Below are 21,863 nucleotides of genomic sequence, written 5' to 3' on the forward strand. Positions count from 1 at the left end.
TTTCCTGGACTTCAGCAGAAGCAAGCATCATTTGAAAAGTGTGGATGACATTAATAAGTACTTGTGAATTGCCATTTCCCCCAGACATAAGCACAGACTCCTGAAATGCTGGTGTACAAAAAGGGTGGACAATAGCCATGGTAAAAAAAATCTGCTGCCTGCCTACAGTCGGATTAGGACAAGAGAGATAAAGCTCTGGATCCCCATTAAGTTGGAGTGGTATGAGGCTATTTATTCTCAGGATCAGTGCATGCAAACCTCTGCAAGGCTAGCAAACTCAGTGATCTCTTGTTCTTGGTATGTAGTAGTCTCAGAGACTTGAAAATGTTGGAATTTTTATTTATTTATTTTTAAATGAAAACCGCTCAAGTTGCTTCTCCAGCACAAATGCTCCAGTGTTTCTTTTAGATGTATTTAGGTAAATTTGGTGGTTTTTGGTCTACTCTACACTGTTTTTGTCCTGATGGTAGCATGGTGTTCTCATAACAAAAGCTCTTTTTAAGCACATAAGCACAGAAACCAAATTCAAACGGTCACAATCAACAGAGTTCAATAAATAAAAAATTAAATTAGCAAGACAATTAGATGCTCAGACTGCGTAACTGTCACTCAAAGTTGCCTGAAAGCTCAATGACAGATGCAAACAATCTGGATACTTTGAATAGCAAAAAGGCACATCATTTTACACAACAGTCAGAGGAAGAGAGGAATTATGTTCAAAGGTTTGGGAAAAAAAAGCTCTAGAGGTCAATCCAGAAGTCAGATATCAATGTAGTGATGATAATTTCATATTTCTTCTTGGATGTAACTGTTAATACTTGGATTCCCCATTTAGATAGGGCTGCATAAGAGACCTAAACCCATTGCTGGGAGCAAAATCAGAGACCTCACAATATGGTCTACTAAAAGCTTCTTAACACAATGGAAGGATGAGGGGAAAAGCAAGAGAATAATTACTGAAAAGTGTCACAAACATATTTAGCTTCAGGCAAGTTACCGTAAGTTCCACTTTGTACACTCAAAACTTGTCGGAAAGGAGTAAAGACCTCAAAGGGCTTCTTTTAAAGTGTACACTATGCAACACAATCTTGCAGTAAGAAATGCACATTAAATGTACCCAGTCACAAGCCTGTTTTTTTTTTTTTTTTTTTTTTACCAACAATAGAACACTCTATAGATTTCACCACAATGAAAAGGAGGAGAGATGAAGATTACATCAGGTGAAGACTAGCATAGTCATCCATAAAACAGCACGTGCTCAGTTCAATGCTTACCTTTAGTAAACCAATTTACTCTTACCTGCTGAAGGAGCTGATGAAGAGCTGCAATGTTATCTTCTGACAAACAGAATGCCTCCTCTTCCTCACATACCACATCCCTTTCAAAGCTTGTATCCGGAGTGAGATCCAACTCCTCCATATAAAGGACGATATTGTGCTTTACTTTGGCAAATTCTGCTTTTCTCTTTTCCTGGAAATAGGTTATATAGTTCTCTTTAATTCATTGGTAGCACCGATCAACAAACTCTCTAAATGGACACAGGTTTGTTAATTCAATTGCAGTTATTTTAATTATACTGCTTGTGCAGCATACTAAATAGAGTAGGTCTTCAGTCCTCCCTTCTTTAAGGGATATCTAGGACCACATTAGGTTAGTGAGGGAACATGGCCAAATGACTGCTAAAATTGTTCCAAAGTTTTTTGATAAATGCTATAGGATCTCTAACGAAACGAATTCCAAAAGAGTTGCACTTGTCCTATTAAGCCAGGAAAGATGAGTATTTACAACCTACTGAGTCACAGATTGGGTAGAAGCTCTCCTCTTGACTGAGAACTTTAAAATGAGCCCACAAAAAGAGCAGAAGAAACAAGTGGTCAACACTGTAGTACTAAATTTGAAGGACATTGTCTTAACTAATCTACAGATACCTTTCACTGTGCAATATACAATCCAAGCAGTTGAACTCCACTGTAAAATTACCACCAAGAGTCTAAAAATCCAGATACTATGACCTCCAGACTTTATGGAAAGACCTTCAGACATTCTGTCAAAGTACGGAACAAACATTTTAATAAGAAACTATTCAAGGCATCAGACCTTTAACACATTTACATTTGTGCTGCTGATCACCTGGGACCGAGATGAAATTAGTACACGAGAAAAAAAAAATATTGCTGAAGCAGTTCCACATCCTACAGACATCCCTGCTAGTGTGTGAAAAAGCATGGATTGAGACTCAGCACTTAAGTGATGTGAAAAGTCCCACCAAAATTTCAAGAGGACTCTACTCAGTGGGTGTAAACCTGATATCATCCATTCCATTATATTTATTGTCAGCAATTCCTGTGATTAAAGGCACATCCACCTTGACTTTGGTGCACTCCAATGCATCAAAGAAATCAAAGTGATGCACTTATTAAATGACAGACCTGGGTGATCTGTGTCTATCCTCTATGGCCAGAAGGATGTGGCCATATGCTTATATCAGTTTAGCAGACTTTTCCAAGACCTCCCAATCCTACCACTGATACTATGTCTGCACCTTCCCACTGTCTCAAGTTCAGAGATATTGCTTGCCAGCAAAAAGAAAAACAGAACTAAATGGCATTATACCACAACTGCTATAATTTTCTCCATCCCATGAGGGATGGTGGTGGCTGGGGAGAGTTATGTTAAAGAATACATACAGAGATCACTTAGCTCAATCATTACATGTAAGAAACCTGCATAACAGCTGATGTTCTAAACAGATCACTGTTGCAGGATTCATTACCAGTGGGACTCCTCTACTAGGATAACCATATCCTCGGCCAGTCTACAAAGTACAAGTTCCTTCTTCACACACCATAAATTATCTGAATTGTTAGTATAACAGGAACATATGGTCATACACCAAACACAGACAGCCATATTGCTCTGAAGTAGGAGACTGAAGCCTATAACTGTAAAACCAAGTCCTAGTATAGGATACACAGGGAGAAAAGGCATACAAATAGGGAAGAATACCACAACCTGGCAAAAAAAAAAAAAAAGTACAATCACAGCGATAAATAGGGGGTTTATGTAATGCAACAGTGATCAATCTGAATGTCAATAGTTATGGTAAGTTTTTTTTTCTTTACAGAACTGCACCATGTTCTTCATATGATCACTGTTGCAATATTCATTACTAATGGGGTGATTGCCAAAGTGCAAAAAGAGAGGGTGAAAGGAAGTGAACCAGAGTCCAGAATGCCCTGTACAATTGTTTTAACAAATGCACCCCTAGCTCTAGAGAAAGCATCAGGTTTGTAATGTTTAGTAAATGCATGGACATTGGAACAGGATTCTGCTTCCAAACTTTATCTAGGAGTACACACCTTTCCAAAATGCTCTAGAGATAAAAAGTGCCTTGGTAGAATGAGCCTGGAATACCAGAAGTGAATGGAAAGTTTGTTTAGAACCTCAATGTCCTTTTTCATTTCATCATAAGATAATTGATGTTTTCTCAGTATACAATCTAAATGGTTTATGGACATCAAAGCAGTGAAAAATTCTCCCAGATGGATCCCTGTGGTTAAGATGCAGTAGGTCTTTCCTAGGGTCTGCTTGCCACTTTCCGCGTTGTCTATCCCTTTATGGTCTTTCTGCTTTATGCTTTTAATTGGAAGTCAGAGAAGGACCAAGACCTGATAAGTTAATTCAGCTAAATCTTGGAGGAGTGACTTGCAGAAAGTCCTTGACAATTTGCATAGTCAGCCTCCTTCTCTAGTCTTAAATGCATCTTGAGCCTTGGATCCAAAATGAAACTAAGAGGGCATCAAGGATTTCAGCTTTGACATGCTCAGGATAAAGCTGCTCTCTAAGCCAAGCATGTCTCCTGATAAGTGACTGAGGCAGCTGTCCCGCTTGATGCTTCTACAGCATCACAGCCAAAGTATAAAGAGGAAACTGGTGAACAAAGTTCAAGCAATTCTTTTTGATAAGTCTTGCACTGTATCACCTCAATCTTTTGTTGCCATTGGTCCAAGAAGGATTCCGGGAATTTACCCACATGGAAATGACAATTTAAATGCTCATAGCATAGCTGAGGTATAAAAGTTTCCCACAAATCTACCCTCATTGTCATTGGGAAAAGGATTCTAAGAGGCTCTGCCCTTGGATCCCTTATACCCTGAGAAGATCACTTCAGGGTATTCCACTGGATTTCTAAAGATTTTGGTGAGAATCCAAACCATGTAAAAACTACCAGGTTTCCTGGGGGGTAGTGAGTAGCAGGTGAGGAGTCGGGCTGTAGAAATGCATCCTGAATGACATCATCCACTCCCTCAAGAACTGGAGAAATACCTCATGAAGATGAAGCAACTCTCTGACCCTTCTTTTGGACTGAAGGTAATCTTGAACTTCCCAACTGAAAGACTCATCTTGTGAAGAATCTCTCCAAAGAAAATCTGTAGGTGAAGCTGAAGTATCGGACTCACAGCTGGCATATGAACCTGTAGAAAAGCTGGTCACATATACCAGCTCATCCTCATGCGAGTCACAGGAATCAAGCAAGATGAAAGGTCTTTCCTTTAGCAGAAGTTCCTTGAGCAGGGATCCCTGCCAGGGTTCAGCTAACAGGATCTCCTAAAATTCACTAGATCCTCAGCTAACCTAAAAAGTTTCTGTGGGTAAGGCTTGTGAGGGTGTCTGAGGCCCAAGAAGCCTAGATTGTGGCAAGCTAACAGCAGCCTTCATATCCTTGGTCTTGGATGCTTCATCAATAGTGACTGTTACAGATTACGGCCTGTATCCAGTCGGCTGAGAAAGACACAGATTCTCCTTTTTCGCATATAAAAACTTCGGAGGGATTCAACCCTACATTTTACAGTTCTAGAAATAAAGTGAACACATTGGGGATAGCTGGATAAGTTGTGGTCTAGGCCCAGGCAGAATACAAACATCTGACAAAAACACAATACAAGCACACAAAAAAGATCTCCAATGGGGCACTTAGCTTTAGAAGCTCAATCCCTGGCTTCAGACTCAGGCGTACTGGACTTGGGGCATCTCACTTTCAGAAGTCAAAGAACTAAGGAAAATGGTGCCCATCAACGATCCATTATCTACAGATATTTTCACATTCGTGAGGAGGGTTATCAGTTAGGCTTAAGGAAGGGGAAAAAAAATCTCTGCTTTTCGGGTCAGCCAAGGACTTCAAAGGGAGGAGGAAATACCATGTTTTATTACTGCAACAGTGAAAGACGCTAAACATCCACTGTTGCCTGGGCCTAAAGATGGTCACCACAATTATCTTGGGAGGCCTTCTGAACCTTGGGAAATACGTGCATTTGTGCAAAATCTTACCAATATGTCCTAATCTCACTGTTGCAGGACTCTTTACAAATGGGATATCGTGCAGAGGACAGCCAAACATCTGGCCAGAATAGTAAAGCCTCAACTCCTTCCAATCACTGTACGTCAGATAAATGTCCTCTGTACAAGGCACAAGTCACATAAGTGATGTACAAGCTCCTAATCCTTAGAACTGAACTGCCCCAGAAGAACTCGAGCAACCCAAGAGAAGAAGCTACAACATGTGCATCCAGAGGGGGAAGAAGGATAGGGACCCCTTGGCTAGAGGGAAAGCCACAGAGAAAACCAGGGTAAAGGAATGAGGGGCAGAATACTGCAGAGAGAAGTAGGACATCTATTGTTATGTTAATATCTTAAACTGTACCATGTCCTGCCATATTGTTGAAGTATTCTTTATAAATGGGTGGGTACAAAAGCTACTGGAGAGGGTGGAAGGAGGAAGCCACAAAGGAGCCCTCCAACAACCCATGCAGCATGACCCCGGCAAAACCAGCCCTGGCCCTAGAAATCACATCCAACTTATATTAATTAGTAAAGGCATGTACAGAAGATCAAGCAGCAGCTTTCAAAATGGATCTAGTTTCCGGACCCTTGAAAAAAAGCACCAGAAAAAGTTTCAGCCCAGGTAAAATGAGCACAAAAGAAAGTTGCTTACAATGAAAAGAATACTAAAGGAAATTGTCTTAGAAACTCAGGAGGAGATTTGCTTAGAAACAGCAAACCCAATTTCCTGGAATGGAAACAAATAAGTTACTCAGATTTCTTTCTACCCTTAGTCTTACCTACATAATATCTGAGCTGTCTATGTAGATCCAAAGTATGAAGAAATCTCTCACTACCATTTTGTGGAGAAAGGAAAAAAAAAGCAGGATGAATCATTTGATTCAAAAAAAGAAGTTAGGTTCTTACCATAACGTTCCATCTGAGTAGTACACTTCATTCTTCTGCACATATGGGTATACGGATCAGATTCGGATCACAGCCGTCAAAACTTTTCAAGCATCAGCTCCGAGCTCCAAGCTCCTCCCTTACCTATATTACATCACTTCCTCCTATCTAGCCCCAGGTAGGGTTTGCTGACACTAAGTGGCAACATAACCGCAATCCTAAACAGGAAAAACCTGAAGAGTGAGGGGTATGGAGGGAGGGAAGGTGCAGAAGAATGAAGTCTACTACTCAGATGGAATGCTATGGTAAGAACATAACTTCTTTATCTGAAGTAGTTGACTTCATTCATTCTGCACATATGGGACAGTCCCCAGCTACTAGTATTCCTGGGAGGCCCTTATGGAAGGATATTTCTGTGCACCGCAGAGCCAAAGGATGCTCTCCCTCTAGAAATAAGATCCAATTTATAATGAGAGATGAATGTGTGTGAAGTGGCCCAAGTCACTGCCGCACAGATATTGTCTAACGGAACTCTTGACCAGAAAGCTGCAGAAGTGGCCACTGCTCTAGTGGAATGAGCCATCAATACACCAGGAGATGATGAACCTTTGTCCTTATAAACCTGTGCAATACAGAGAGTGATCCACCTTGCTAAGGACACTTTCGAAACTGCTTTGCCCAAAAATGGTTTTGAAAAAAAGAGACAAACAATTGAGCCGACTTCCGGAAGGGTTTAGTCCTATGGAGGTAAAAATGAAGCTATGGACATCCAATAAATGAAGCTAACGTTCACCTCTATTTTGGAAATTTGGGAAGATGACTGGCAAATTTATAGACTGATTAATATTGGCTGCTGAGGACACCTTGGGAAGAAAGGAATGGTTCGTACGCAGCAAAACCCTATCCTTGTGGAAAACCAAATAGGGGGGCAAGGAGGATAAGGCCTGCAACTCAAACTCTCTTGGCTGACGTGATGGCGAACAAGAAGGCTGTCTTCCATGACAAAAACTTCATCGGAACTGAACCGGCTGGCTCGAAGGGGGGAGAGGTCAAAGCCTGAAGGACTAAAGTCAGATTCCAGGGGGGCACCGTTTCTTTAACTGGTGGTCGCAATAAAAAAGTGCCCTTCAGGAAAGCTTTACACAATTTGGCAGAAGCCACAGCAACCTTATTTTCACCCACATGAAAATTAGAGGTGGCAGCCAGCTGAACCTTGATGGTAGAAGCACTTGCGCCTGATCGAAAAAGATCGGCCAGGAAATCCAGTATGACTGGAACGGGGGCTGTAAACTGGTTCAGATTGCGCTGAGGGGCCCAAATGCAAAAATGTCTCCACTTGCTATTGTAGAGTTTCCCAGTGGAGGCTTTAAGCAAACCTAACAGAATATTCTTAACAGGGGATGAAATTCTGGGAGTCCCGATGATCATGGGAACTGGAGCAGCCACGCCGTCAGCTTGAGACTGTCCAGGTTGGGCAGGGGCAAACCCGAGAGGTGAGAAATCAGATCCGGGCATGGATCTAGAGTCCATGGAGGAGCCAACAGGTGAGACCATAGGAAGGGAAACCACACCTGACATGGCCAGAAGGGAGCTATGAGAATGACTTTGCACTGCAGCCGGCAAGCTCTCTGAAGGAACTTGGGAATAAGAGATAACTGGGGATAAGCATACAGTAGCCCGGGAGGCCAAGTATTGATCAGAGCATCCCTGGGGACATCCCCCAGAGGGGGGATCAGAGCGAAGAAGTTGCTGCACTTCACGCTGGAAGGAGATGCGAAGAGATCGCAGCAAGGTTGACCCCAAACACAGAAGATCTTCTCCGGCACTGATTGTTTCAGAGACCACTCATAAGGCAGAAGGCTTGCCCTGCTGAGACTGTCTGCTAGAATGTTGAACTGTCCCGGGATGTGCGTTGCTATGAGAAACCGGCTGGTGGATATGGCCCACTCCTAAACCCTCATTGCCTCGCGACATAGGGAGTAGGATCGGGTCCCTCCCTGTTTGTTTATATACCAGATTACAGACATGTTGTCTGACTGAATGGCTACCATCCCCGGAGGTAGGACAGGGTGGAAGGCTCTCAATGCTAAAAGCACTGCCCTCATCTCAAGGACACTGATGTGTAGCTTGGTCTCTGGGGGGGGACCACATGCCCTGGACTGTCCTTCCCAGGAAGTGCCCTCCCCACCTGAGCTGGGAAGCATCCGTGGTCACAGTGACTTGAGCCAGAGGGGCTAGAAAGCTGTGCCCCACGAAAATGTCCGCTGATTGAAGCCACCACTGGAGTGACGTTCTGCATGTCCGATTGATTCGGATGTGGAAATTCATCGGAAGGTCTAGCCAGGACCACTGAACTGCTAGATTCCACTGAAGGACTCTCATGTGAAGACATGCAAGAGGGAGGATAGAGATTGCAGCTGCCATCGAACCCAGGGCCCTGAGAACATCGGCTGCTGTGACTACAGGGTGATCCAAGATAGCCGATACATGGAGTCTGAGATTTTCTATCCTTTCCGGGGTGAGAAAAATCTTTGACCGAATCGAATCCAACCGTGCCCCGATGAAATCTAGGATCTGAACCGGAGCCAGGTGGGGCTTGTTGATATCGATCGCGATACCTAACTTGTGAGCCAGACCGAGGAAGTAGCGTAGGGCTTGACACAAGAGACGTTTGGTGGATGCAGCGAAGAGCCAGTCGTCTAGGTAGGGGAATACCCCAATGCCCTGAACTCTCAGGTGAGCCGCTACGACCGCCATAACCTTGGTGAACACCCTGGGGGCTGTGTTGAGACCAAAGGGTAGGGCTCTGAATTGAAAGTGACTGGCCCCTAGCCGGAAGCATAGAAACCTCCTGGAGCTCCTGTGGACCTTGATGTGATAGTAAGCATCCTGGAGGTCCAACAAGCACATCCAGTCACATTCTCTCAGAAACAGTAGAATGGACTGTAGCGTGACCATCCGGAATTTTTGTTTCTCTACCCCCAGGTTGAGGATAGACAGGTCCAGAATGGGCCTGAGGTCCCCAGTCTTCTTTGGCACTAAAAAGAACCTGGAGTAGATGCCTGATCCAGATAGATCTGGGGGGACCGGCTCGATGGCTCATTTTTGTAGCAGCTTCGAAACCTCTAAGGCTGCAGCCTCCCTGTGAGCAGGTGGAACATCTGGAAGGTGTGCTGGAGTTATGGGACATGAAATGAAGGGGATAGAATATCCTCTGGATATGATGTTTAACACCCAATGGTCTGCAGTAATGGACTCCCATGCCGCTGGATGTAAGGAAACTCTTCCCCCTACTGCCTCCAGAGTAGAGTAGCTGGGCAACCCCTCAGGGTTGCTGTGCAGGTCTGTCACAAAAGGTGCCCTAGACCCGAAGTATCTGGGACCCCCTCTGCCTCTGGGACGGTGTTGGTCTTGTTCCCCTCTGCCTCTGGGGGACGAATATTCCTGAGTGTCATGAAAGGACTGTGATTTCCGGAACCACATCTTCTTTTGCCCCTTTTGGTTCCTGGAATAGGACCTCTGGGTTAGAGAAGTGGATTCCGATGGCTGACAAAGTCTTTCCGTCCTTCTCACTCTGGGTTAGTGTGTCACGTACAGTCTTCCCAAAGAGGGATGATCCATTGAAAGGGGAGTTGATGAAAGACGCCTTAAAAGGGGTCCGCAAATTGACACAGCCTGATCCAGGCATGACGCCTCAAGGCAACGCCTGTACCAGCAGCTCTAGCAGCTCCCTCCGTAGCATGGGAGAGGAGACGCATAGAGGTATTTGTCACTAATTTCAGTGTAGTCATCTTTGCAGTGAAAAACTGCTTGTCCTGTTGTGACAGACTCCGGGGGCAACTCAGTTAGTTTCGATATAAGGTCACGCTGCAGTCGGATAACACGTGCCAAGTAATTCAGCGGATGAATAGAAAATGTCGCTGACTAGTACATGCGCTTCCCGAAATGATCCATCAACCTGGACTCTGTCTGGTGGATGAACCGAGGAACTCTCCTGTGGCAGTTCTTTCTTTGTGACAGCTGCAACCACCAAAGCATCTAGCGGGGCTCCTTTGGACCATGCCTGCCTGTCTGATGGCGGGAAAAGAATTTTGTCTGGCCTTTTGGGTATAGGTTCTACAGTGTCAGGATCCTTCCATGCCCTAGTGGTGATGAGGTCCACCAAAGGGTCCACTGGAGGGGAGACCCAGGAAGTAGATGGGCCCTCTCCAAAGGCCTCCAGGAATGCGGACTCATCCACAGAGGGTTTGGGGGCTGACCAACCTCCTCTATGGCAGAGGATCTCCATAAGGTCTCCTAACGAGACGTCATCGGTAGGTGATCTGGGGAAGCCCTCGCCTTCATCCAAGTCTGTATCAGTGGTAATGGACTCAGGGGAGTCCAAGTGCCTCCTCTTACACTTGCACTTACGATGTTCCTCTCCAGTGGGACTCACTGGAGAGGATTCGTAAGCGTCCAGGGGTTCCCTGAGGGGAACAACCTGGGGTTGCTTTGGCACGGGCTGTCCCTGAGACAGGGTAATGGGAGCAGACTACAAAATCAGAGGGGTCTGGGTAGGACCCGAGTAGGTAAGCTGTGGTCTCAACCCCTGAGAGAGAACCCTTTCCATTGCCCTGAACGCCGATAGAGAACACACCTCCATAGAACGTAAGGAAGAGGCTCTCCCCGGCACCGAAGCAGGGAATGGAGCCGACTGAGGGTTAGTCCGGGCACCAAGGATGGGATCCGAAAGAGCAAGATCTCGACCCCCAGGTCCGACCACTGCTCCGAGAGTCTCCTGGATCAGAGACCGGATCAGAGGAACTCTAGGTGACTGCCGGCGTCGAGGAAACTAAAACCATCGGCACCAACCCAACAGCTCCGAAAGGTCTCGGACCCAAGAACCACGAAGCGTCGTGTGAGATCGGGGAAGGAGCAATAGGGTGGAACATAGTTGAAGGAGGACCCTCTCCACTGGGAGAGGGCCCTGGTAAGACCCCCACCTGAATCTAGTTCTGGATGAACCTCCTCAGCCTGTCCATATCCAGGTCGAAGACACTCAGTCGACCTGGAGGAAGCGACCGACTCGGGTCTGGGCCGGATCTGAGGGGAGTGCCTTGGCTCCAATGGCTCTGGCGAGAAACGGGGAGAGCGGAGCCGAGGAGAATGAGACCTGGGTGCCTTTGAAGAGGGGATGGAGAGACTCCCTGTCCGGTGATCTTTTTCTGGGCCTGTCCTTGTGGCACCTCTTTGGGACTACTCAGATGAAGCAGGCCTGGCGGGAGGTTGAGTCCCTGCCTGCACAGTGTCACTGGCTGGGGAGGAAATTGAGACAGACTCTAGGGCAGAAGCTGGTAGCAGACCCTTAGCCTCAAGCTTAGCAAAGCCCTAGGATTAAAGCCTGAACAAATGTTGCAAGATGCAGGCAGATGGGCGACCTCTAAACATAGAACACACAAAGTGTGGCCATCGGCTGGTGAGAGTTTGAGAGCACACTCTGTGCACTTCTTAAAGAGAACCTTAGGCTGTTCAGCCATGGTAGAAACAGTAAAAGCCCTAACGGCCCACTCACACACACACTTAAACAGGGATTGGGCCTAGACGGGAAACCAGTATCACAAACAAAAACACTTGTAAAAGAATGTTACAACTAACATGACGATCTAACACGAAGGGAGGAAAAAAAAGGGAAAGGTATTCACTCAACTATCACAAAACGACCAAAAAACCTTACCACCTTGCTTAGAGCTCAGAGACCACGATGCTGACTCAGAGTGGCAAACAAGATCTTGGGCTAGATAGGAGGAAGTGATGTAACAGAGGTAAGGGAGGAGCTTGGAGCTGATGCTTGAAAAGTTTTGCCGGCTCGGATCCGAATCTGATCGGTATACCCATATGTGCAGAATGAATGAATTCAACTACTTTAGATCAAATCATTAACTACATTGGGCATAAAAGGAGGATCGGTATGAAGAGAAACAGTTTATATGAAAAAACAAAATAGGTGGAACTGATATGACTGCCCTCTTGGCAGAAGTAAGGGCTACTAAACAGAGTTTTCCAAGTACAATGCTGCAAAGAAGCTGCAGGATCAAAAAGAAACAGTCTATTTTTCAACAAAATTAAGATCCCAAGGAGGAAGAATATTTTTTCGAAGGGGTCTAATATGAAGGACACCTCTCAAAAATTGTTTAACCTCAAATGTAGAAGCAATGGATTCAAACAGAAAAGCAGAAATTGTAGAAAAATAAGCTTTAACAGAGGAGTGTGCCAGGCCAGAATTAGGCAGCTTACACAAAGAACCAACAGGAATACCTTCAGAAAGAGGGTCCAGGTAATATTTCAGCCACCAAATAGAAAATTTTCTTCCATTAAGCTACTCAGGATTTTCTAGTATTGGGTTTTATGGCCTCTTTCAAAACCTGAAGCATGCCCTCAGGAAATTGGTGTCTAAACGGAATGAAAACTATGTTACCAAAACAGTCAGTTGTAGGGTCAGTAAATGAGCACGAATGAGAGATCCTTTGTCTTGTGTGAGAAGATCCATCCTGTAACGTAACTTATGATGACTGCCCAAGGCCAGTTGAAATAGAAGGGGTAGGCTAGGGTCTGTCCCACATGATCTTGTGCAGGACTTTTAGTAACAAAGGAATACAGGGGTAGGCTTACAGAAAATCCCCATCCAGGAAAAACACATAGCATCCACCATCCAAACCAGAAGACTTGGCACTCTAGAACAAAACTTGGGAAGCTGTCTGTTGAGAGGGGAGGCAAAAAATCTACTACCCCACTGATGTACAATGTACAGGAACACCTCCCTGTGAAGCATACCTTCATGAGGACAAGCCCTGGACCTGCTCAGGTTGTCTGCAACTAGATTGTGCTCTGAGGGAATTTATACTGTCTAAAGGCTCAAATTCAAAATCCCAAGCCCAAAGAGTTGGCCAGCAAAGAAAGTAAGATTTTGTGTCACCTTGCTTCTTTAGCCACCACAAAATCATGGTGTTGTCTGAAAATTCTCAAAGGAAATGCAAAGCATGATGAGCCAGAATCAGCTCTCATCTCTTTTAGGTTGATTATGGTCCAAATGATGTTGGAAAGACCAAAGTCACTGGACCCTGATGTTGTTTTGAAGAGGCTCCCCATCAAAAGCATCTGTATACATGTCCCTAGCATGAAGAAGAACCTGGAAAGGCAGGCCGGGATTCAGAAGAATCCTGATGAATCCACCAGAGGGGCTTAAGTCAGAGGCAAGGCAAAACAGGGATGAGAAGATCCAGGAGATGGCAGTGTTGAAGAGAAACAGGTTTGAGGTACTACAAAAACATCCTTATGTGCTGACTGGTGAAAGGAACCACAGGAAAGATAGATGCCACAAAAACGAGCACAAAACACTCTTCTTCCCTGCAAGAGCTGTCTGCAAGATGCTGAAAAAACTGCCAAGGAAAAGACCTTGGGGAAGAAGCAAAATCACCAATGGCAAGGTGTGAATCCTGTAACCCAGAAAAACGTGCTTGTGAGAAGGGCTAAGAACAGATGTTTTTAATATCTAGAATGAACCCCCACACTGTGGAGAAGCATAACTTATTCAAGATCTTGATGCAGGAGGAGCTAAAAGGGGGCTTGAATCAGAAGTTCAACCAAGTATGGGAACATCTGAACTCTCTGAAGTTTGCAGGAGGATACCACCGGAACCAGACATTTCGTAAAGACTCTCAAAAGTTGCAAAAAGACCAAAAAAAAAAAAAAAAATCAGAACACTCATAATGCAAGGAAGAAAGAGAAATATTTTCCTGAAGAGAGGGCAAATAAGCATGTGAAGGTAGACATCCTTCAAATCCAGTCACCAGAAATGCCTGAGGAAGTAAACGGTGAAACATTTACTGGAGACGCATCATCTTAAGAGGAAACATTCAGAAATGTGGTAAGAAAGGAAAGATCCAGAATGTGCCTCCAAGACCCTCCTTCCTGGAAACCAGGAACATCCTAGAATAACATCTTTTGCACTGCTGAAAGGGCAGATTTTGCTGAATGGCTCCCTGAACCAAAAATTCAGGAAGAATCAAAGGAAAATGAGAAAATTGCAATGGAGAGGTTGGAGAATGCCCAAAAAGGGAGGAAGGGACTGTCAAACATGAAATACCCTTTATGAATGATGGAAAACACCCTCAAGTCTGTGCTTGTGCATTACCAGACTGGGAACGATAGTCAATTTGAGGGAAAGAAAAATCTGGCAGAGGGGCAAAAGTGGTTGAATGTCAAATATAAGCAGATTTATTAGGAAAATAAGACTTTTGACTCTTATAAAGGCTTATTAGGAAAAACTTTCTTGAAAGACCCCTTAGTTCTGGGAGGCTGTCTCTGCTCCCCCAGCACAAAGGAAGATTCAGAGAAGTAGGTTCTCTGAAACATAGAAATAGTAGAAAAGACATGCTTAAGATTCTGCATGATCTTCCCCTTATCCTGGAAGGTTTTAGGTTCATAGGTTCATACTAGGCTATCTGCCCTAGGGCATTTATGAGCCTAGCCAGAGTGTGTTTGGCTTTCGCCACCCATTTTAAATTAATTTTGCTATGCCTTTTTTTGAGGTTAGTATACTGTGCCTCTGTCTAACAGTGACACAGAAGTGATAGCCGGGGTAAACCTACGATCTCCCATCCACTCATCAAGATTCCTCTTGAAGAGAGTCAATGTAGGACTCTGCCTAACCTGGACTGGGATTTTATTCCAGAGTGAAGGGAGCCTCTGGGTTATGAATCTGTCCCTCCAGCATGTCCTATTTATTTCAGTGCTGAGGTTCAAGTCTCTCGAGCGTAGCTCGATGGGATTTAGATTTTCTGAGGTGCAGCATGTCCATTAATTCGGGTTGGACATGGCTTTATACGTCAGGCACAGATCGCCTCTGAGCAGGCGGTATGCCACTGAGTAGAGCTGGAGTTTCTTTAACCGGGCAGCATATGGCATCTGTTTGAGCCCTTTGATCCTCTTGGTGAGGTACTTTTGGGGTCTTTCCAGTTGCTGCAGGTGTCTGGTAAGGTACATCCCAAAAGGGCATTGTACTCAATTATGGGCCTGATGAGGGATGAGTAAAGAGGCACGATGACCTCCCCTGATCTAGATGTGAATCCCTTCATGATTAGGTGGGCTATATAAAATGTTTTTCTAACCACTTTGGCCACGTGGTTGTCAAATGAGAGATTGCTATCAACTTGGGTCCCCAGGTCCCTAATGGCTTCTTCTGTACTTAATGGATTACCACCTATGTGGTAATTTGTGGGCACTTTGTTTTTGTCAAAGAGGATGACTATACACTTTTTGGCGTTTAGCTTGAGGCCATGGCTCTGGCACCAGTTGTCTGTTTCTATGAGGCCCTTTTGGAGGATGCTTGTGTCGGCTGGAGAGTTGATTATGGCGCCCAGTTTGCAGTCATCTGCGAACTTGGTCAGCCACAGTCCTTCCGTGTTGGCCTGTACCGCCGAGAAATATATACCGAACAAGAGGTCCCAGGACTGAGCCTTGTGGGACGCCACTTGTAACTGGTTTGGAGTGTGACATGGCTCCAGCAATTCTAACCATGTGGGTTCTGTCCTTGAGCCAGTTTGCAACCCATCTAGTGACATAGGGGTTTATATTTAAGCTGGTGAGCTTATCTATAATGCCCGAGTGGGGTATTGTATCGTAGGCTTTTGAGAGGTCCAGGTAGGCTGTGTGGACCACCTTCCCCTCGTCAATGGCCTTGGTGACTGTTTCAAAGAAATCGACCAGGTTTAAGAGGCAGGATCTGCCCTTAAAGCCAAACTGGGTAGGATCCAGTGTCTGTAGGTCACCAATATATTTATTTATGAGGTCCATGATGATCCTTTCCATAGCTTTGCAGACCAAGCTAGTCAGGCTTATGGGGCGATAGTTTCCAGGATCCGTTGAGGCACCACCTTTGTGGAGAGGGACCACTGTTGCTGTACGCCACTCTTTGGGTACATATCCTGTAGTAAGGCTAAGATTGAACAGTAGTTTTATGTTTGGGTTTAGCTCTTCTTGGAGTTCATGTAGGACGCAGCCCGGGACACCATCTGGTCCCATTGATGCTGTGTTTTTTGCTTTGGAGAGGGCGGCTCTTACCTGAGCATCTGAGATATGTCAGGGGGGCAGCACTCTGTTGGGATAGATATTTGCCCTTTTGGTGGGGAGAGGGAGGAGAAGTTTGCACTGAACCTGTCAGCTAGGATGTTGGCAATGTCTGTGGGCTCGGTGTATTTTTTGTCATTTTGGACTAATTCTGAGCATATCTGGGAATTCCCACCCAGGTTCCTAACATAACTAAAGAAAGCCTTGTGATTATCCTTAGTGTCCTGTGCAATTTTTCTCTCGAAGCTGGCCTTAGACGATTTTATGAGTGCCCGTAGTTTTTTGCTAATACTGATCAGAGATGCCTTCCCTTTTTGGGATTTTGCTCTATCATGTAGTAGCTTCCTCCTTCTATTGTATAGTTTGTTTATGGCTGGGGTCCACCAGACAGGACGCCTGCCTTTGGAGGATTGGGTCTTGGTTTTATTTGGGATTGCATGATCCATGCATTCCTGAAGGTGTTCATAGAATGCGTTTATAAAGGATTCTGCGGTCTGGGCAGTATTTTCCACAGGCCCGGGGGCTTTGAAGGATTCGCCTCGATTTTGAGGCGTGTGAAATTTGCTTTAGAGAAGTTTTTCACTGTGGTTTTCTGGGCAGGGGGTGGGGTCGGGATGTGAATATCCAGTGAGATTAGTTTATGGTCTGATCTTACCAGTGAAGGATACACTTCTGGTCTGGAGCATAGTGTCCCCATGTTGGTGATGATCAGGTCCAGTATGTTTTCCCCTCTTGTGGGAGTGGTAACAAGTTGTTCCATAGCATTTGAGTTTATAAATTCTAGGAACCTTTGGGCTAGGGTGTTGGAGCTAGAAAAGCTTGAAAAGCTCAGCTGCAGCAGAGCCAAAAAGATTCCGTTGTCCATCAATCTAGACTTCAAGACTTTAGCAAGAAACTGAAGCAGCAATCAGAAATACCCCCTCATAACCAATCCTGATGCAGTTGCCCTACAGGAAGCATCGGCAGTACCATAACTAGCATCAGCAGAGCTCAAAATGGAAATGGCAGAGGACTTGGCTTCTGAAACATGCATAATCAGACTAACACTCCTAAGCTGAGAATGAACAGCCAAGTGCATATACTATCATATGGGTCTGTTAGTCAATAGCTCTGAAACCTAAGGTGGCAGAAATGGACACTTTTTTTAATCAAATCTGTCCATAGCACAACTTTGTCAAAAAGTGAAAGTCGAAAGCCTGGAAGAGGACCACACTTTAGAAAACTAATCAGTAGCCAGGGAAATTATTGCAGGATCAGAAGGGATTATATATAAAAACTTCTGAGCTTTAGGAACTTTATAAAACCTGTCAGGTTTCTTTGGAGCAGGAGACTGGCAGTCAGGAGCCTGTGAATCTGAAAAAAAAAAATGTCCAAGAGTAGAGGGAATGCGGAAGGCCAAGGCGAATCAATCTGCAAAATGTCAAAGTACTTCTCTTCTAGGAATAATACCATTGAAAATGTTCCATCATGCAAATAGTGTCCCCAAATGACAACTCTTCAACGAGGGAATCAGGAGAAAGGGAATCTACATCAGACCACAGAGCAAGAGGGGAACAAATCAAAGGAGTAAGATTAGGATTGCCTTGGCCAAGTCCACATCCTCCACAAGAAAATCAAACTCTCAAAGACATTTAGGAAGAGGAGAGGACTAGTCAATAGAGGAAGGAACATATGAACCTGAGAAGGCTTCAAAGACATAAGTTCTTTAAAATGAACTTAAGTGAAATACCGCCACTCTTAGCTACAGAAGCCATGTGTCTGGCCTTCTGTTTCTTTTTCAAAGGAAGATCAGCCCTAAAAAAACTTAGGAGGCTCAGACCCTTGCCTGTCTGTGGTGAAACCACCTAGGCCCCTCCAAAATAAGCCTCAGTTCACCCTCATCTACAGCAGACGTAGGCATAGCCTGACTGGACATGTAGGCAGGTAGCTCTGTGTCTGCCTCCAACTGGGTCATGAAAGGGGACGGATATTGAGATGGGGTAGTTCTCGGGTTATTCAACAAACCCTACAAAGGGGTCTGAAAGAGGCTGAACAGAAAATTCAGCACATTTTTTAGATTTTGTTCTTAATCAAACTCTAAATGTGGGGTGGGTGGATTCAGAAGCCATGGATCACTGAGACAGAAGCTTCAATCACTGCTTTTTTAAACAGAAAGGGAAGAAACTACTGCACAAGGTCTTCAGTATGAACGCTTGACAAATCTCAAGAGTATGGTCGCAGGCTGCACCTAGACAAAACAAAGGTACTTCTTGTGTCCATCCTTATGGGAAATCTGCCATCACACTTATTTTCCTTTCCTGGATGACATAAAAAGGTAATACAAACCCAAAGGAAAAAAAGGAGGAAGAGATACCATCGGAGCACTTACCACTACCGAGCCTTTAACAGGTATCAATGAGATAAACAACCAAGTTCAAAAAGTACCAGACGGAACGGTGGTAAAGAAGTTCTGAAGATTATGCACTTGTACATCACTTATGCACTCTATGCCTTGGAGGTAGACTGCATGTCTGGTGTATTGCGCCTGGAAGGAGGTATGACTTTGCTATGCTGGCTAGATTTTTGGCTATAATTGGGAGGATATCCCATTTGTAAAGAATGCTGCAACAGTGATAAGGAAGGACATCTTAGTGTAACAGAGGAAAGGCATGCAGAAACATTCACAGCGATCAAAAAAAACATCCATCTGGGAAGTCTAAGATGGCTGCACACTGAACAGCTTAATTTTAGCTCTCTCAGTGTGAAAAAGAAAAAGAGACAACAGCCACTGATATTGTAACGTTGAGTAAAATTCAATTAGCGTCTAGTAAGTACAATGTTTAGACACCTGCAAAAATAAATTAAGACAGCCTTAAAGAAAATCAACTAGAAAAAGTAAAGAAAAAACGACAGCTGTTCAATAAAAAGCACTTCAAGCTCCAGCTTTGGTGCAAGACATGACTTCCAGTAATTTAGAGAAAAAAATAAATCAAATGTCCTCATAACTGATTAAAATAAACAAAACACTGGAGTATACCAACTCAAATAACAAAAGCCTGGAAAAATGGAAAAAGCTTTAAACAAATATTCAGATGAGCTGATAAAACTACAAACATCAGAGGTTTAAATGAAAATGCTGCTAATATGAGACTGCTCAATAAGAGATGCTTAAAAAAATGGTGCAGTTAGAGAACAGCATATGTAAGGAAACTAAAAGGAACAGACTGTATTACTTTTATGATGGCACAAATAAGTAACTAGATTGGTATTTTCACAGCAGCAACTGTTAATTGAAAGTGTACACACAATGTGTATCCTCCAAGTATGGCCATAAGAAAGCAGCCAAGACCTTTACTAGTAAAGATCCGAAACTACCAGCAGAAAGAGTTGATTCTGACAAAAATGCGACAAAATGGCAAAGTATTAAAAGTTGGAGAAAGCAGAGTTTGTGGAAAGTGACTATTTACTGCACACCAGGCAGAAGAGAAAATTTTTTCCAGTACTCAAGGAATGTTGAGAGGCAGATGCGAGATTTAAGCTGCTGTCTTTAGTATATTTTTTTCCTGGAGGATCAGTTTCATTTTTTGATGCAGAACAGGCTAAGTAGGAAAAGCAAAAGTTTGCCCAACAAAAAGTGAACCATCAAAAAGAAGGAAAGAATAGTTGTGTAAAATCTTACCACAACCATAGATGTCCTTCTGGTCTATATGTTGCAGTATTCATAACATGTCAGAGTCTGCCGGCAGGCTGTCCTGAACGTCTAGCCAGTATACAAAAGTATAAATCTACTGTTAGGTACAGGCAATGCCACACGTACCTCCCCATCCAGCGCCAGCCATAAAGTGTCAGCAGGTGTAAAGCAGTTGTTAGCACGTATCATCCCCAGAAAGAACACCCTGAGATAAACATATCCAGAAATCAAGCAAGCATCATGGGGAAGGAAGGAGGGATAGAATACTGCAACATATAGAAAAGAAAGACATCCACAGTTATGTTAAGATTTTACGCAACTATTCTATGTCCTTCTATTCATATGGTGCAGTATTCATAATACGAGGGAGAATACCAAAGCTCATGCAAGAGAGTGGGAGGAGGAGAAGTAGCACTCTTTACAAACCCCTGAAGAACAGCCCTGGCAAAATCTGCTCTAGCTCCAGATATACCATCCAACTTGTAATGTTTTGTGAAAGCATGGACAAAAGACCAAGTAGCTGCTTCAAGGATAGAGGAAGTATCCAGACCCTTGGAAAAAAAAAAGCACCTGAAGAAGACACAGCTCTAATACAATGAGCCTTAACTGGTGATCCAAGGGTTTTTCCATGAAACAAAAAGAAATAGCCTTAGAGATCCAAGAAGAGATTGTCTGCTTGAAAGTAGCTTGTCCAGAGCCCTGGGATGATGAGAAACGAAGAGGCAATCAAATTTTCTGATAGACTTGGTTTTATCCAGATAAAATGAGTAGTCTATGCACACCCAAGGTGTGTAAAATCCTCTTGCTGGAAGACTGTGGAGAGGCAAAGAAAGTAGGCAAATTAAGGATTGTTTAAGTAACAACTCATTCAGCACCTTGGGCATAAAGGAGGGATAATTAAGTAGGGAAACCCCATCCTTGTGGAAAACAGTAAAGGGAGAGGAAGCCATAAGGGCCTGAAGTTCTGAAACCTTTGGCTGAAATGATAGCCAAAGGAAGTACTTTCTTCCAAGTGCAATGTTGGAGAGAAAAGGAAACTGCTGGTTCCAAGGGAGGCAGTGTAAGTTTTTCTAAGACAAAATTTAGATTACAAGGAGGAAGAACTGGTTTCCTTGGTGGTCTGATATGAAGGACGTCTTTCAAGAAAAGTTTGACATCCAATCTTGAAGCCAAAGTAGGGAGTCCATAAGCAGACAGGCAGAAATGGTTGACAGATTAGCTTTTATTGAAGAGTATGATAATCCAGTCCTCAGTAATTTAAACAAATAAGAAACAACTGAAATACCCACAGACAATGGTTGCAGGTTTTGGAGAAAGACACCAGATGGAAAACTTCTTCCATTTGAAAATGTAAAATTTCCTAGTACTGGGTTTTCTGGCCTCCTGCAGAACTTGTAGGACGTCCTCAGAAAACAGGTGTCTGAAAGGGATTAAAACCCTATCACCCACAGTATCAGATGAAGGGTTGACATTTGAGCATTATTAGGGATCTCTTGTCCTGTGCAAGTCGATCCACCCTGTGAGGTAATTTGTGATGACTGCCCTTGGCTAAATGCAGAAGGGGGAACCAATGAGTCACCAGCAAAATTTCTGATTGGTCCTGTTGAATCTTTAACAGAACTTTCTGTAAAAGGGGGAAGGGAGGAAATCCAGAGAGAAACATCCCCTTCCAAGAGAAGGATAGGGCATTCGCCATCCATGCCAAAGGATTGGGCATGCTGGCACAAAACTTTGGAAGCTGTCTGTTCATAGGGGAGGCAAAAAGATCTACTTGGACTTCCCCACCAGTGGATAACATCCAAAAAACACATCCCTGTGCAACATCCACTTGTGGGATTCAGTCATGGACCTGCTCAATGTGTCT

General features: G+C 44.1%; 1 protein-coding gene across 3 annotated transcripts in view; it reads right to left on the minus strand.

Moving 5' to 3' along the window:
- The window catches only part of PRC1 (protein regulator of cytokinesis 1), a 2,137,226-nt gene that overhangs the window by 1,760,798 nt on the left and 354,565 nt on the right, over positions 1-21,863 (minus strand). For all 3 annotated transcript variants that reach the window (XM_044078279.1, XM_044078277.1, XM_044078278.1), the window contains exon 5: positions 1,300-1,470. In XM_044078279.1, the coding sequence (XP_043934214.1) occupies positions 1,300-1,470 (171 nt within the window). The remainder of the gene's footprint in view (positions 1-1,299; positions 1,471-21,863) is intronic.

The sequence above is a fragment of the Protopterus annectens genome, chromosome 7.part0 (genome assembly GCF_019279795.1).
Source record: "Protopterus annectens isolate FY-2018-M chromosome 7.part0, PAN1.0, whole genome shotgun sequence".
NCBI lineage: Eukaryota > Metazoa > Chordata > Ceratodontiformes > Protopteridae > Protopterus > Protopterus annectens.